Source organism: Natrix helvetica (assembly GCF_964273705.1).
Source record: "Natrix helvetica genome assembly, chromosome: Z".
Lineage (NCBI taxonomy): Eukaryota > Metazoa > Chordata > Lepidosauria > Squamata > Natricidae > Natrix > Natrix helvetica.
In genome coordinates, this window is record NC_138554.1 from 97,625,323 (window position 1) to 97,638,556 (window position 13,234).

Consider the following 13,234-nt stretch of genomic DNA (forward strand, 5'->3'; position numbering starts at 1 on the left):
TAATATAGGATTTCTGGAAATGTATTAAAACACTTCCTTTTATGTATTCATCTCTGGTTTTGCTTAATGAAATCTTTTGATGCACTACAAAATGTCATTCTATTATGAGCTTTGGCTTCCACAATGTTCTTTAAAGAAATTCCATTCAATTGTAATGAAATAATTAAAATGTACACTCCAGGGAGTGTACTTATTTTAAATATAAAAGTCTCAATATCAGCTTTATAAAAGGATAACCTTAATAGTTCATTTCAGTGCAAATAACTTTTACCTTCATGTACTTCAGGTTGTTACTAAACATTTTTTTCTAGTAAATGCATTTTCAGGAGATAATGTTCCTATAGTAAAAATATCACACTGAATGTATAACTATCACACACAGTACAATTTAAATTATCATTGGTAAGCAAATACATGTTAGTCCAGTAGGGGGCAGATCCTTACAAAATATAATTTGTACTTAATTTGCTTCCCTTTATTTTAATATTGACAGAAATAATGTTTCCAGGTGTCCCTAATTTATCCAGTCATGTACTGTATAGAGATAATTCCTGTCATCACTCATATTGTCAGCTGGGTAAGTCAAACAGGAATGGGAAATAATCACATCAATATGTATATATTGCCCCTTTCTTCCTTGGCAAGGAATTGAACAATTAAATCAAGAAAACTGGGCTTCAGCTAAGCGGATATAAGCTGAGATTGGTCAAAAATGACTGAATAGTAGCAGACAGGGAAAAAATGGGTTAATCAATCAAGTTTGTGCAGGGCATTTTTCTTCATATTTTGTTAGTGCAATTGAATAGACTCTTTTTACAAGAAATTATATATTTTTGAGTTTATCTGAAAACGAAGTTCAAAATTGTGTTTATGAGACAATAATTGGCAGCTTGGGCGTCTCAAGATAGTGTATAAACTAAACATAAGGTGGGAAATATAATCATACCATTGTAAGAAACTTCCCTTCTCTCCCTCTTTTTCCCCTGCCCTTTCTTGTTTTTCTTGTGCTGTCTATTTTGGAAGCTGCTATCTCAAAGACTTTACCTAAATACAAAAATAATTAATATATACGTACTTCATTTCCATTCCAATAAGATTATTCATTTTTTATTTTTCCCCATTATTATGCAATAGAGTTATTATGGCTAGCCACAAAAATTGCTAATGTAAAATCAAGGCATGGAACAAAGTTAGGGAGAATGAAGGTCACACAATAATGAAGTCAGATTTATTTTGCAAACAAGCTGAGGCTACATCTCCTTTGGACGGCTGAGAGTATACCTTCTTCATATTATTGAAACTACATTTTCTAATGCTGGAATATATAATGCCAGCTCCTGGAGTTTTGGAATCTATTTTTCCCATTTATGTTATATATAAAAGTTCCACCCATTTTGCTTGTATTATAATAATAGCTCTATATCATATTTTGTGACTTGATCATTAGTGACTACTCCATACAATGTCTGTACTTTTTGATCAATCCTTGCCTTTACCATCTTCATAGGTTTTTAAAGCAAAGGGATGATGAAATAAGATGATAAGCATAGTCATAATTTTAGCACAGTCACAGATTAGCTTAGCAACCACTTTACTTAATGACCAGATTACTGGTCCAAATTGTGATTCACACAATTTTCTACCATACTGATTCTCTGAAGACAAAGAAAAAGCTCTTTACAACAGCAACATCTTCTAGGAAATGTGGAGGAATTCACATCTCAAAATATTAAGTAAGCTCTGTTTTATAGTACTTTTAATTATCCAGTCTGCAAGTTTCTGCTGTATCAGGGGTGAGTTGTTCTGGTTTTGCTACCGCTATGCATGTGTACTATTCAATGTAATTGTTCATCTCACATGTGCAGAACAATTTACAGTGAACTGCACATGCGCAGTCACTAAAATCCAAAATGGCGGTGGCCCAGCGGCGGCAAGAGAAGTTAGGGGGCATGACAGTCCTGGTTCGCTGCCCGTTCTATGACCCAGGCCTGAATTTCACTACCAGTTTGGCCGAACTGGGAGGAACCCACCTCTGTGCTGTATGAGATATCTCATGGAAAGATGGTAAATTTTGTAGCACTTCATGCAATACAACTTTTATTTCTTCAGTATTAAAAGAATAACAGAGTTAGAAGTCTTCTAGTCCAACCCCTGCTCAAGTAGAAGAACCTATACCAGCGATGGCGAATCCTTTTTGGTTCACGTGCCATACGTTGAGGGAGCGCAGGGGGGTCATGTGCAGGTGTGCCACACCCATAATGCAATGCACAACCCCCCAGTGTGCATGCACGCACTACAGGCGGGACTCCCCCATTTTTGCATGCTTTTTTCACCCTCCCTAGGTTCCAGAGGCTTTATAGGAGCATGAGGAGGGTGAAAACAGCCTCACCCGCCCCTCGGGAAGCCCTCCGGAAGCTTCAGGGATCTTCAGGAGGCTTCCCTGAAGCCTCTGGAGCAATCAAAATGAGTTTGCTCAGAGGGTCGTTTTAAGCGCTCCAAAGGCTTCAGGGACCATCAAGAGGCTTCCCTGAAGCCTTCGGAGTGCTCAAAATGACCCTCCGAGCAAACCGGAAATGCGTTCCCAAACTTTCAGTTTGCCCATAGGGCCATTTTTTGGTGCTCCGGAGGCTTCAGGGAAGCTCATGAAGCCTCCGGGGGGCGGGGGGCTCTTTTCGCTCTCCCCAGGCTCCTATAAAGCCTCTGGAGCCTGGGGAGGGGGAAAATGGCTTTTAAAAAGGGTGAACTCAGCTGGCCAGCGCGTGTATGCGTGCTGGCCAGCTAACAGGGCAGCGCCTCACGTGCCCTGACAAATGGCTCCATGTGCCACCTGTGACATGTGTGCCATAGGTTTGCCATCACTGACCTATACTATTCCAGAGAAGTAGCATCCAATCCAATCTCTTCTTAAAAGGTTCCAGTGATGGAGCACCACAACTTATGAAGGCAAGTGTTCCACTGGTTAATTGTTCTCACTGTTAGGAAATTTTTCCTAGTTCAGGAATTGCAGCCCATTTTTCACTCATTTCTGCCCTCCGCAGCCCCCAGGAACACTCTAAAGGCTCTTTTCGGCCATTTTGGTAAAGGAGTGGGGTTTCGGGAGGCAAGAATGCTGTATATAAGACACACCCAGATTTTCAGCCTCCTTTGAGGGGAAAAAAGTGCGTCTTATACTCCAAAAAATACGGTAACTATTATTAAATGAAACAACACAAAACATATGATAAGTTAGATAATGTAATATATTTCAAAACTTAAAGGTCAAAAGGCATGAAAAGACGTTTGCTACTGAGAGGCCTGTTAATTTTACATGTATTTTACATTTTACAAGTATTCTTTTTGTATAAATATTTGAAATTTCCCTTTAATGCTAATTGATTTTCAGGATTTAAAGATAAATTATAACTGCATGTGGAATAGTTATTAATGATATCCATTCCATAGTATGTATACATTATGATACATACTATTCCATTCAGAATGGTATAGTATGTATCATAATTTTAAAAAGAAATGGAAGAAAACTAAATGTGCCTATTTATGAATGTAATGCTTTTAATTCTCTTTCCATATTCACCTCTAGTTGACAAAATCAAAAGAGTTTTATTAAAAAGTATTTTAGGATTTTGTAACTGACAATGGTAGAGTCATTTTTACTCACTGCCAGTATCTGAAGATCAATTTACAGCTATAAAGCAATTCTGCTTCCTCTATAATTATCTTTGTGCATCCACTCACCCACATTGCTTAATCTCTAATGTATTAATGATGGGAAAATATGAGAAATGTATTATGAAGACCTTCAAAACCCCAAATATAAACATTGAAGATGTCTTTACAATGACCTGTAAAACATCCCTTTTCATTAGAATAAAAGCAGATGAATCCATCTTTTGTGTACTAGTTGCTTTACAAACAATGCATATTTTGGTAATAGGTGTGTTAGGGTGTTATTATAGGAAAATGCATCTAGTAGAATAAGGGGTGTAACTGATTAATTACAAAGCTGTCTGTAAATTCCTGTTCTAGAAACTAACAACTGCAATAGTTGCAGAAATTACAACATCTGAGAAGTGATATAACAAGTCCAATAAAGTCAATATATCAACTTTTATCTAAAATAGAGTATTTAGCTATCTCTATGCTATATAATTAATGAAATCCAGTTTCCAGTCAAGAAATTGAGTGATGAAATGAATGGATGGATGGATTAATAAATTTCAAATGCTGTCTTTTTAACAAGATTAACAGACACCGATATTTGCCTTATCTACATTTAATTTTTCCCATTAAATTGCACATTTCTATATAAAATCTCTTATGATAAAAGCACAACAAGGATTAGAATGATATATGCTATTCCATACAAACTGTTATTTTATAGTTGATCATTCTTATTTCTCATTTTTCTTTGGCATGATACCTTCATTATCTGTAAATAATAATTTACAGATGAATTGGCAAAATCCAAGGAATTTATCCAAGTTATGAGGGAATACATGTTAGCTATACATTTTCTGTATTTATTTAAAACTCTTTGAACTGATGTGTTACACCAAGGTAAAATATAAAAGAGATCAGAACCATTTCAATTGTTCTCAGTGATGCAATGCCTATTGCTGTCATATTAAGAAAGTCATTGTCAAATATAGAAAACCTTTGCATATGCATCTGGATTTTCTACTTTCAAAGTCTGGGATTCACAGAAAGAGTGTGTATGTTGAACAGGAAGAGGAAGATCAATTTCATTCAGTCCTAGACTTTGATTTGCTCTCATTGAACAAGGGCAACATGGGTATGGATACCTCCTTGACAGCAATGTTCTTTGACAAAATTTTCAACAGAAATCTTTCACTCTGTTCTCTTATCTTGGAAAATGAAAGATGACTCAGTGTGACGCCCATAGCATGGAATCTACAACTAAATGTCTAGGTTTCCCCAACACATTGAAGTATCATTTGTTTACTATATATTAATGAATAACTACATTGGTTTTGTCCACTTGGTTTTGTCCACCTGATAGCAAACAAACATACTATGAATGAGTGTGGTGAGTGATGCTAGTCAGACTCAAAATATCATGCAAGATATGCAGTCTGCTTGATAAATTAATTGTATGTATTGTGACGCCCTTGGAAGACCTGGCTGGACTATGATTCCCTCCATGTGCCAGGCTCAGGTTGATAGACTCTAAAATCATGACAGTTGGGTGACCTTGAACCTATTACTCTGCCACAGCCTACACTTCTCCTTAAGTTGTTGGGAATTTTTGTGGGTGGATTTCAAGGCTGATAATTGGCCAGTTTGTGTGTACAGTAGAGAGGAACTGCTCCTTCAATAAGGGTTCCTTTGTATTTTATATTCTGTAGCTAGACCAAAAGAAGAAGTTGAAGGGGAAAAATTATATGTGATTAACTTGAATCCATTTCATACCAAATTATGGAATACAGAAAATGTAGCACAGATGTTGTTATTTACATGAAGGAATACTGATAATCTGCTACTCTAAATTTCATCTTGAACAAAAAGTACTATTTTTCTCTAAACTTAATTTCCTTTACACAATAATAACCTTATATAAATACAAATCTATATAATCTGTTCTGGTGAATTGTTTTATGATGTTTATCCAAAATGTATGTGGAAAGTAGTAGCAATATATTTTCTTTCGAGTCTTGGATTATATATTTCCTAATTTAAGCACTGTATGTGAAGACAGTATACTTCCAGTTGATGACGCTCTCCCTGAATATCCCCCAGTTTAATCCCTAGAGGTTTTTTTTAAAGTTCTCAAAAAGAAAATAGTAAACCACCTAGTAAAAATGTAATCTTATCAGAATTCTTAAAATTAATAATGACTTATGTCTCCAATAAAAGAGAATATCTGTAGCTCAGGGTTGCAATGAGGGCTCCTGCTGCTCTCTCAGCTTGGTGGTTTTGTTCTAGGTTTCCTTACCCAAACTAGGCAATATGATCAATACTAGTCACTGGTACTGATGATGTTACCTAGTGTGGGTAATAAAACAACTGCAAGAAAGCAACTAAGCTCAGAATTTTCTATCTCCCTAATGGTTGGCTACATCATCCCTATCTTCCAAATTATTTCTTTCATGGCTCTGAAAAAAAGGTAGATCACCTGATGTTTTCATCTCCATTCTGTTGTATTTACATTTAAAAATTGAAGTTGGAATAATCAATGGCTATTCTATTTGGGACTATCTGTGCTCACAAAATAAATATAGTTCTGTTGTATAGACATTGGTGGTATATTGATGTCTGTAGCATATTGAGATGAAGATAATATAAACTATTGTTTGTTCTTCATGTATCTCTTTGTATCTCCCCCTCCCTGCTTTTGCCCTATTTTGGCTGTTAGCAATTTTTATGTTTATTAATGTTTAATAAATGAGCCTTGAAATACTTATGCTAGTTGAATGAGTAATGTGTAGCTGTCTCTGATATAGGAATTTACTGCATGCATGCTGAGTTCCAAAACATTGGAAATTACCACAATAATTTACCAACAATTAAAATATTATTTAGAACAGAATAACAGAGTTGGAAGGAACCTTAGTGATCTTCTAATCCAGCGATGGTGAACCTTTTTTGGCTCGCGTACAATAGGTGGGGGAAGCAAAGGGGGGTCGTGTGCAGGCATGTTGCAGGCATAATGCAATGAGCGACTCCCCCAGTGCGCATGCAGGCACTACAGGCTAGGACCCCCCCCCCATTTTTGCTTTTTTCACTCCCCCAGGCTCCAGAGGCTTTATAGGAGCATGGGGAGGGTGAAAAAAGCGTCCCCCACACCCCCAGAAGCCCTCCGGAGGCTTCAGGGACCTTTATGGTCTCCGAAGCAGTCAAAATGACCCTCAGAGCAAACTGGAAATGACTTCCGGTTTGCTCAGAGGGTCGTTTTAAGCGCTCTGAAGGCTTCAGGGACCTTCAAGAGGCTTCCCTTAAGTTCACCCATTTTAAAAGCCATTTTTCGCCCTCCCCAGGCTCCAGAGGCTTTATATTATGAGCTTCCCTGAAGCCTCCGGAGCACCAAAAAACGGCCCTACGGGCAAACTGGAAGTTCGGGAACGGACTTCCTGTTTGCTCGGAAGGTCGTTTTGAGCGCTCCAAAGGCTTCAGGGAAGCCTCTTGAAGGTCCCTGAAGCCTCGCATGCCCTGACAAATGGCTCCGTGTGCCACCTGTGGCATGCGTGCCATAGGTTCACCATCACTGTTCTAATCCAATCCTCTGCTTAGGCAGGAAACCCTACACCACTTCAGAAAATGGTTATCTAATCTCTTATTAAAAACTTCCAGTGTTGGAGCATTCACAACTTCTGGAGGCAAGTTGTTCCACTGATTAATTGTTCTAACTGTCAGGAAATTTCTCCTTAGTTCTAGGTTGCTTCTCTCCTTGATTAGTTTCCACCCATTGCTTCTTGCCTGCCCTCAGGTGCTTTGGAGAATAGCTTGACTCCCTCTTCTTTGTGGCAGCTCCTGAGATATTGGAATACTGTTATCATGTCCCCACTACTGCTTCTTTTCATTAAACTAGACATACCCAGTTCCTGCAGCTGTTCTTCATATGTTTTAGCCTCCAGTCTCCTAATCATCTTTGTTGCTCTTCTTGGCACTCTTTCTAAAGTCTCCACATCTTTTTAATATTGTGGCGACCAAAACTGATGCAGTATTTCTTTTTGCTTTACTTCCTTTTTGTTTTACTGGATAAAAAATTCATTTTAATTTACTTGATAAAATATTTTTCTTTCCACTAGGCAATCAAATTAGAAATATAATATCATTTAGTTCCTTAAAATGGCATTTAAAATCCACAATAGAAAAGTAATATTCCATAAAGTACTAGGTACTTAACTATCTGGAAAATCACTTAATAATCCAGTATTGTATTCATTCCTATTTCATTATGTAGGCAGTATTACATGGAGGCTTTCTCAAATGGGTTAATGGAATTATTCTGATTTACAGTTTATTAATGCTATAAACATCCACATATTAATTTAGCTCTGCATTTTGGTACTTAGTGGTATTTTGATAAATTTGTATTGGTACACAATAATTCAGATATTAATAAAAATGGCCATAATTATTGGGCTAGTGATAGATTCTGAGAGCCTATATAATTTTTCTTATTCCTACTAATTATATTCAAGCTTTTATTGACAAAATCTAAAGCACATGGAATATTTTCCTAAAAGGATAACTTCAAATAACCAGAATTTTCTCAGATGAAGCCAATATGGTTTGATTCCCTTTTATCTAGAATATTCTGTTGCATATCTGTAATGATGCCCCACAAAGAATAAAAGAAAATTAATTTACAAGGTTTGCAGCTTACAAATTTGGCCAATTTTGCATAAATGGAGCTGCTGTTGGAAAAATCTCCTGCCTGATGTTTGAAATAGAACTCTTTCCAGCCAATTCCTGATTATTTGCAGGAACAATTCTATTTGAGAAGAAAGGTTTAAATTCTTTGTTACAGTCTACTAGAGCATCAAAAAAGATTGCTAACCCCTGAGCAGATCCATAAGAAAACAAAATTTAATCTGTCTGTTGAAATCCATATTTCATCAGACACCCTGACAAATTGATACACCAGATTGATGAGCTGCATTTGGAACTTTTTTTAATGTTCTTCACAAAGGTCTTGCAAATATCTCCTGGAATGTACAAGCAAAGAAAATATCTCATTAATTAGATATTTAACAACCATAAAACTCCTAGTAGAAAAGTAAGCTTTCATGAAGCTGAGATAGACCGTTAATAAATATTCATGATATTTTTGGAAACAATAGATTGTAGATTCCATTCAAAACATTGTGCAAATAGATGTAACTACTGTAGATATATACATGAACATGAGCTAAGAAACAACATTTTTTATTTGTTAAAAAAATGAATATGGAATCAGAAAATAAATTATCAATTTTTTAATCGAATTTTTCACATTTCAGTAATATAGAAAGATCAACTTTATACAATTCATTTTATTCAAAGTATTCTTGGGCATTTATCAAAACAAATCTTGCCAGATGACATATTTGTTTCAAAAAACTAATACCAATTAAAAACTGCATATACTGAAGCCACTATAATTATATAAATGACTATATGCTTTTACCTACAGTCTAATACAGTGGTTCTCAACCTTCCCAATGCCGCGACCCTTTAATCCAGTTCCTCTTGTTGTGGTGACCCCCAACCACAGAGGAGCGGTGTCTCGGTTCCTAAGACCATCAAAAATATGTGTTTTCCGATGGTCTTAGGCGACCCCTGTGAAAGAGTCATTCGACCCCCAAAGGGGTCCCGACCCACAGGTTGAAAACCGCTGGTCTAATACATAGCATATTGATCTAACCATTTTGATGATAAAATATATCTCAATACTCAATGAAAGATGATGATCAGTATTATGAATATATTGCTAATAAAATAGTATATGCAAAAAGCTAAACTGACCTCATGAGGACAAATGATCCTCTTGGGACGAGGTGCTTCCTGTTGCAACTGATATACTGTTGAACATAAAAGTGCAATCATAGTTAGAAGTTTGCAATGAATACCAGCATTTATTTTCACATATTTAAGACAAATACTTTGAACTAAATTGAAATAAAGTAAGAATGGCTGGAAATGGAGATTCTATACTAACGTATTTCAAATGCATGCGTAAAGTAAAGCTAATGAAACTGGCTGCAGAAATCCGAATGACCCGTAAAAGGGCAGCAAAGAAATGCAGAAGATTCTAATTTTTTGCATTTACAAGTCAGACAAATGGATGACCAGTTCAGGTGTGGAATCCAATTGGGTGACTTTCCTAGGAAGAAAGTAATGGCAAATGACTTTGGCAAACGATGCCTGGAAAACTGCATGGAATTGTCCCTATAGGTTGCGAGGAGTCAAGACTGTCTCAGAGACAGAAAAATATAAAAGTAAGTAAAAAATAATTAGCAAGTTAAGTTTGTAATAATATACTTTATTTAAAAAAGCATTGTCCATGAGATGAACTAGACAGAATTTCTATGTCAGCTCCATCCTTGACTTAACTTTTAGCTTACTTTCCCCTCTTTCCCCAGAATTTCTTTCCATTTGCACTCTAATGATGCTATGTCAGTAAAGAGCTGGCCAGTAATAATTCAAGCAAATTAAATACATTACAAAATTACTTGGTTCAGCAAACAAACAAACAAATAAGCAAACAAAGCCCAGCATTGTGCAACTGCATTGTACAGTAAGTTAGAAAAGCTTTTTAGAATCAAGCTGTAATCATTTGGTTAGTTAAAAAATAGCCCTCTATTTCTTCATGATTTCCTATTGATGTTGCTGGAAGATAAATTCATATTTGCATAGAGATGAGTATTTACTCAAGATCTTTGCTGAATATGCTAGCTGTTCAACAAGGTTCTATTAGAATATAAGAAAAGTCAAACAATAAGTTGATTTTGTTCTACCAACATGGATTTCTCTTGCATCCATTATAATGGATTCAGTGTTTCTTTCTGATATACTTCCCCTTATTTGATTTAACTTTTTTCCTTCCTTTTCCAGTTTCAATGCTACAGTTGTTGGTTATTGATATAAAGAACACATTTGCTTTAACTTCCATAGAACTTAACTCCTATAAAAATGTGACTACAAGTCAGGCCGTATAAAATTTAAAAACCATGAGCCACATTTCTGTTTGAATCTTTGTGCTGGAGATACATAAAGAATAATTATTCTTTGGGAAAAAGCTCAGAAAGAAGCTTGGGCAGTTTTTGCATACAACAACTAATAAAGCTATTTAAAAATGAGTCAATATTAATTTAGCCATCTATAGGCAAACCAAAAAGAGCATAGCAATCCAGCAAGTACATCCAGCCCGGAGCTCAGCACAGCTTCGAGCAGCCATTTTTGAGCAGAAAACTCAAAACGCCCTCAGAACACAAAATGCACACCCCACTGACTCCATATGATCCAGTCACCGAGCACTGGAACTCGTACATGCTATGATTTGACTGCTTCCTCGAGGCAACCGACCTCATGGGCCTTTCTGAAGGCCACAAGAAGAACATATTCCTCGGATACTGTGGCCGGGAAGTGTTTGAGATGGCAAAAGACCTCTCTGAGCCGACACCGCTACAATCAGTCGCCTGGTCCATGCTTCAGCAGATGCTGAGGACACACTATGCCCCCAAGCCGACATGAGTTTAACATCAGGAACCAGAAAGAGGGCGAGTCGATTAATGAATACATTGCGGCACTTCACAAGGCCACAGCGTACTGCAAATTCCGAGACCTGGACGAGCTGATTCTGGACCACATAATTTGAGGTGTTCAGGACATTAACCTACAGAGGAGGTTACTCACTAAATCTAACCTCACTCTGCAGATTGCCTTGGACGAAGCCAGGGCAACTGAATCAGCTATCAAATCTACTAGACACTGCAGCACCAAAGCGCTCCACAAGAGCGAAAGAGTACATGCGTACATCGCGAGGCTGCAGAGCCCAAGAGCTCAGAGGGCGAGGAAGATGACAGCTGCTGAATGCACAGTACCCGGGCCCATCTGGCACACAAATTCAAACCGCATCTCCTGCCTTGTGCTAGCTGCGGAGGAGACCATGCCAGATCGGTTTGCCGTTTCTGCGATGCAACCTGCCAGCACTGCAAGCAAAAGGGGCACATCACCAAGGTGTGCCGGAGCAAATTCCCTGCCATTACCTGGCAGCCTAGAAGCACACCAAACCACCAACAGAGGCCCAACCAAGGGGCCTGGCAGAAGCCACCACGGTGCTCAGAGGGCGACAATAGAGTCACCTACCATATGTCAATCAGCCAAGTCCACACCAGGTGTCCAAAAAAGCTGAAGGTCACAGTCCTCATCGAGGACTCTCCATGTGAGATGGAGATTGACACTGGGTCATCACTGACCATCATGCCGTGGTCTATCCTAAAATAGGCTATTCCTAGCCTAAAGAAGCAGCATCTTTGCACCCTGAGATCCACCTACGAGATTATCAGGAAAACCGGGTCCCCATCGTGGGCCAAGGCACTTTCTAGGTGAAGTTCAAGCAGTTCAGCAGGAAACTTCCTGTGCCAGTGGTCAGCGGCAACCTGCAGAGCCTCCTAGGGCTAGATTGGTTCCAAGCCCTGGGCCTAGAAGTGACTGGTATCAACGCCTTGAAAGAGGACGGCGCTGAAGCCATCTTTAAGGAGTTCGATGACGTCTTCGGCACCGGTCTGGGTAAGTATGTGGGGACTCCAATTTCCTTTAATTTGGACCCCAATTTCCTTTAGTTTGGACCCCAATATAGCCCCAATAAGGCTAAAACCCAGGAGAGTACCTTTTGCTCTCCGCCCCAAAATTGACAGGGAAATTGACAAGCTCATAGGCCAGGGAATCCTAGAGCCGGTCGATCACGCACACTGTCAAATCTGACGGGTCTGTCCGCATCTGCGCAGACTACAAGTGCATAATAAATAAAGTGCTACAACAAAGGGCATACCCTGTACCCATTGTACAGCATATCCTTCTTTCATTAGGCCTCAGAAAATGTTTCGCAAAATTGGACATGGCGCAGGCATATCAATAATTTCCTGTAGATGGCGCTATGGCAGTGGCCCAAACCATTGTGCGCACAGGGGTGCATTTAAATGTCACCGCCTGCAATTTGGAGTTAGTATCGCCCCTGGACTGTTCCAAAGCGTCATAGAATGGCTTTTGCAGAGGATTCCCGAAGTTGTCCCCTATTTTGATGACATCTTGGTGTCGACTGCAAATGAGCCACAACTTTTTAAATGTTTACGAACTGTTTTGGCTAGAATTAGAGACAAAGGCCTCCATTTCAAAAAAGAAAAATGCCAAATTAACGTGCCAAGGGTTGAATTCTTAAGGTACCTAATCAAAGGCTCTGGGATTCACCTGTGACGCTTCGCCGTTTGGCGTCGGCGCCGTCCTTAGCCACCGCATGCCCAACGGAACCGAAGCTCCTATTTCATTTTACTCCAGGACCTTGTCTGCCGCAAAGCGGAACTACAGCCAGCTGGACCGTGAGGCTTTAGCTGCAGTGGCTGGAGTAAAGAGGTTCCATGAGTATCTATATGGCCGGGACTTTGAACTGATTACGGACCACAAGCCTTTGTTGGGCTTACTGGCTAGGGACCGACCTACCCCAGTGTCATTATCACCTCGCATGACCAGATGGACCATCTTCCTAGCTGCCTACTCCAACCATCTCATCCAC

General features: G+C 38.7%; 1 protein-coding gene across 3 annotated transcripts in view; it reads right to left on the minus strand.

The window, feature by feature from the left end:
• The window catches only part of CHN2 (chimerin 2), a 160,909-nt gene that overhangs the window by 101,088 nt on the left and 46,587 nt on the right, over window positions 1-13,234 (minus strand). For 2 of the 3 annotated variants that reach the window (XM_081969840.1, XM_081969839.1), the window contains exon 3: window positions 9,469-9,524. In XM_081969840.1, coding sequence (XP_081825966.1) covers window positions 9,469-9,524 — 56 coding nt within the window. Of the gene's footprint in view, window positions 1-946; window positions 1,045-9,468; window positions 9,525-13,234 lie in introns of all 3 variants that reach the window. The other variant, XM_081969841.1, reaches the window with a different exon arrangement.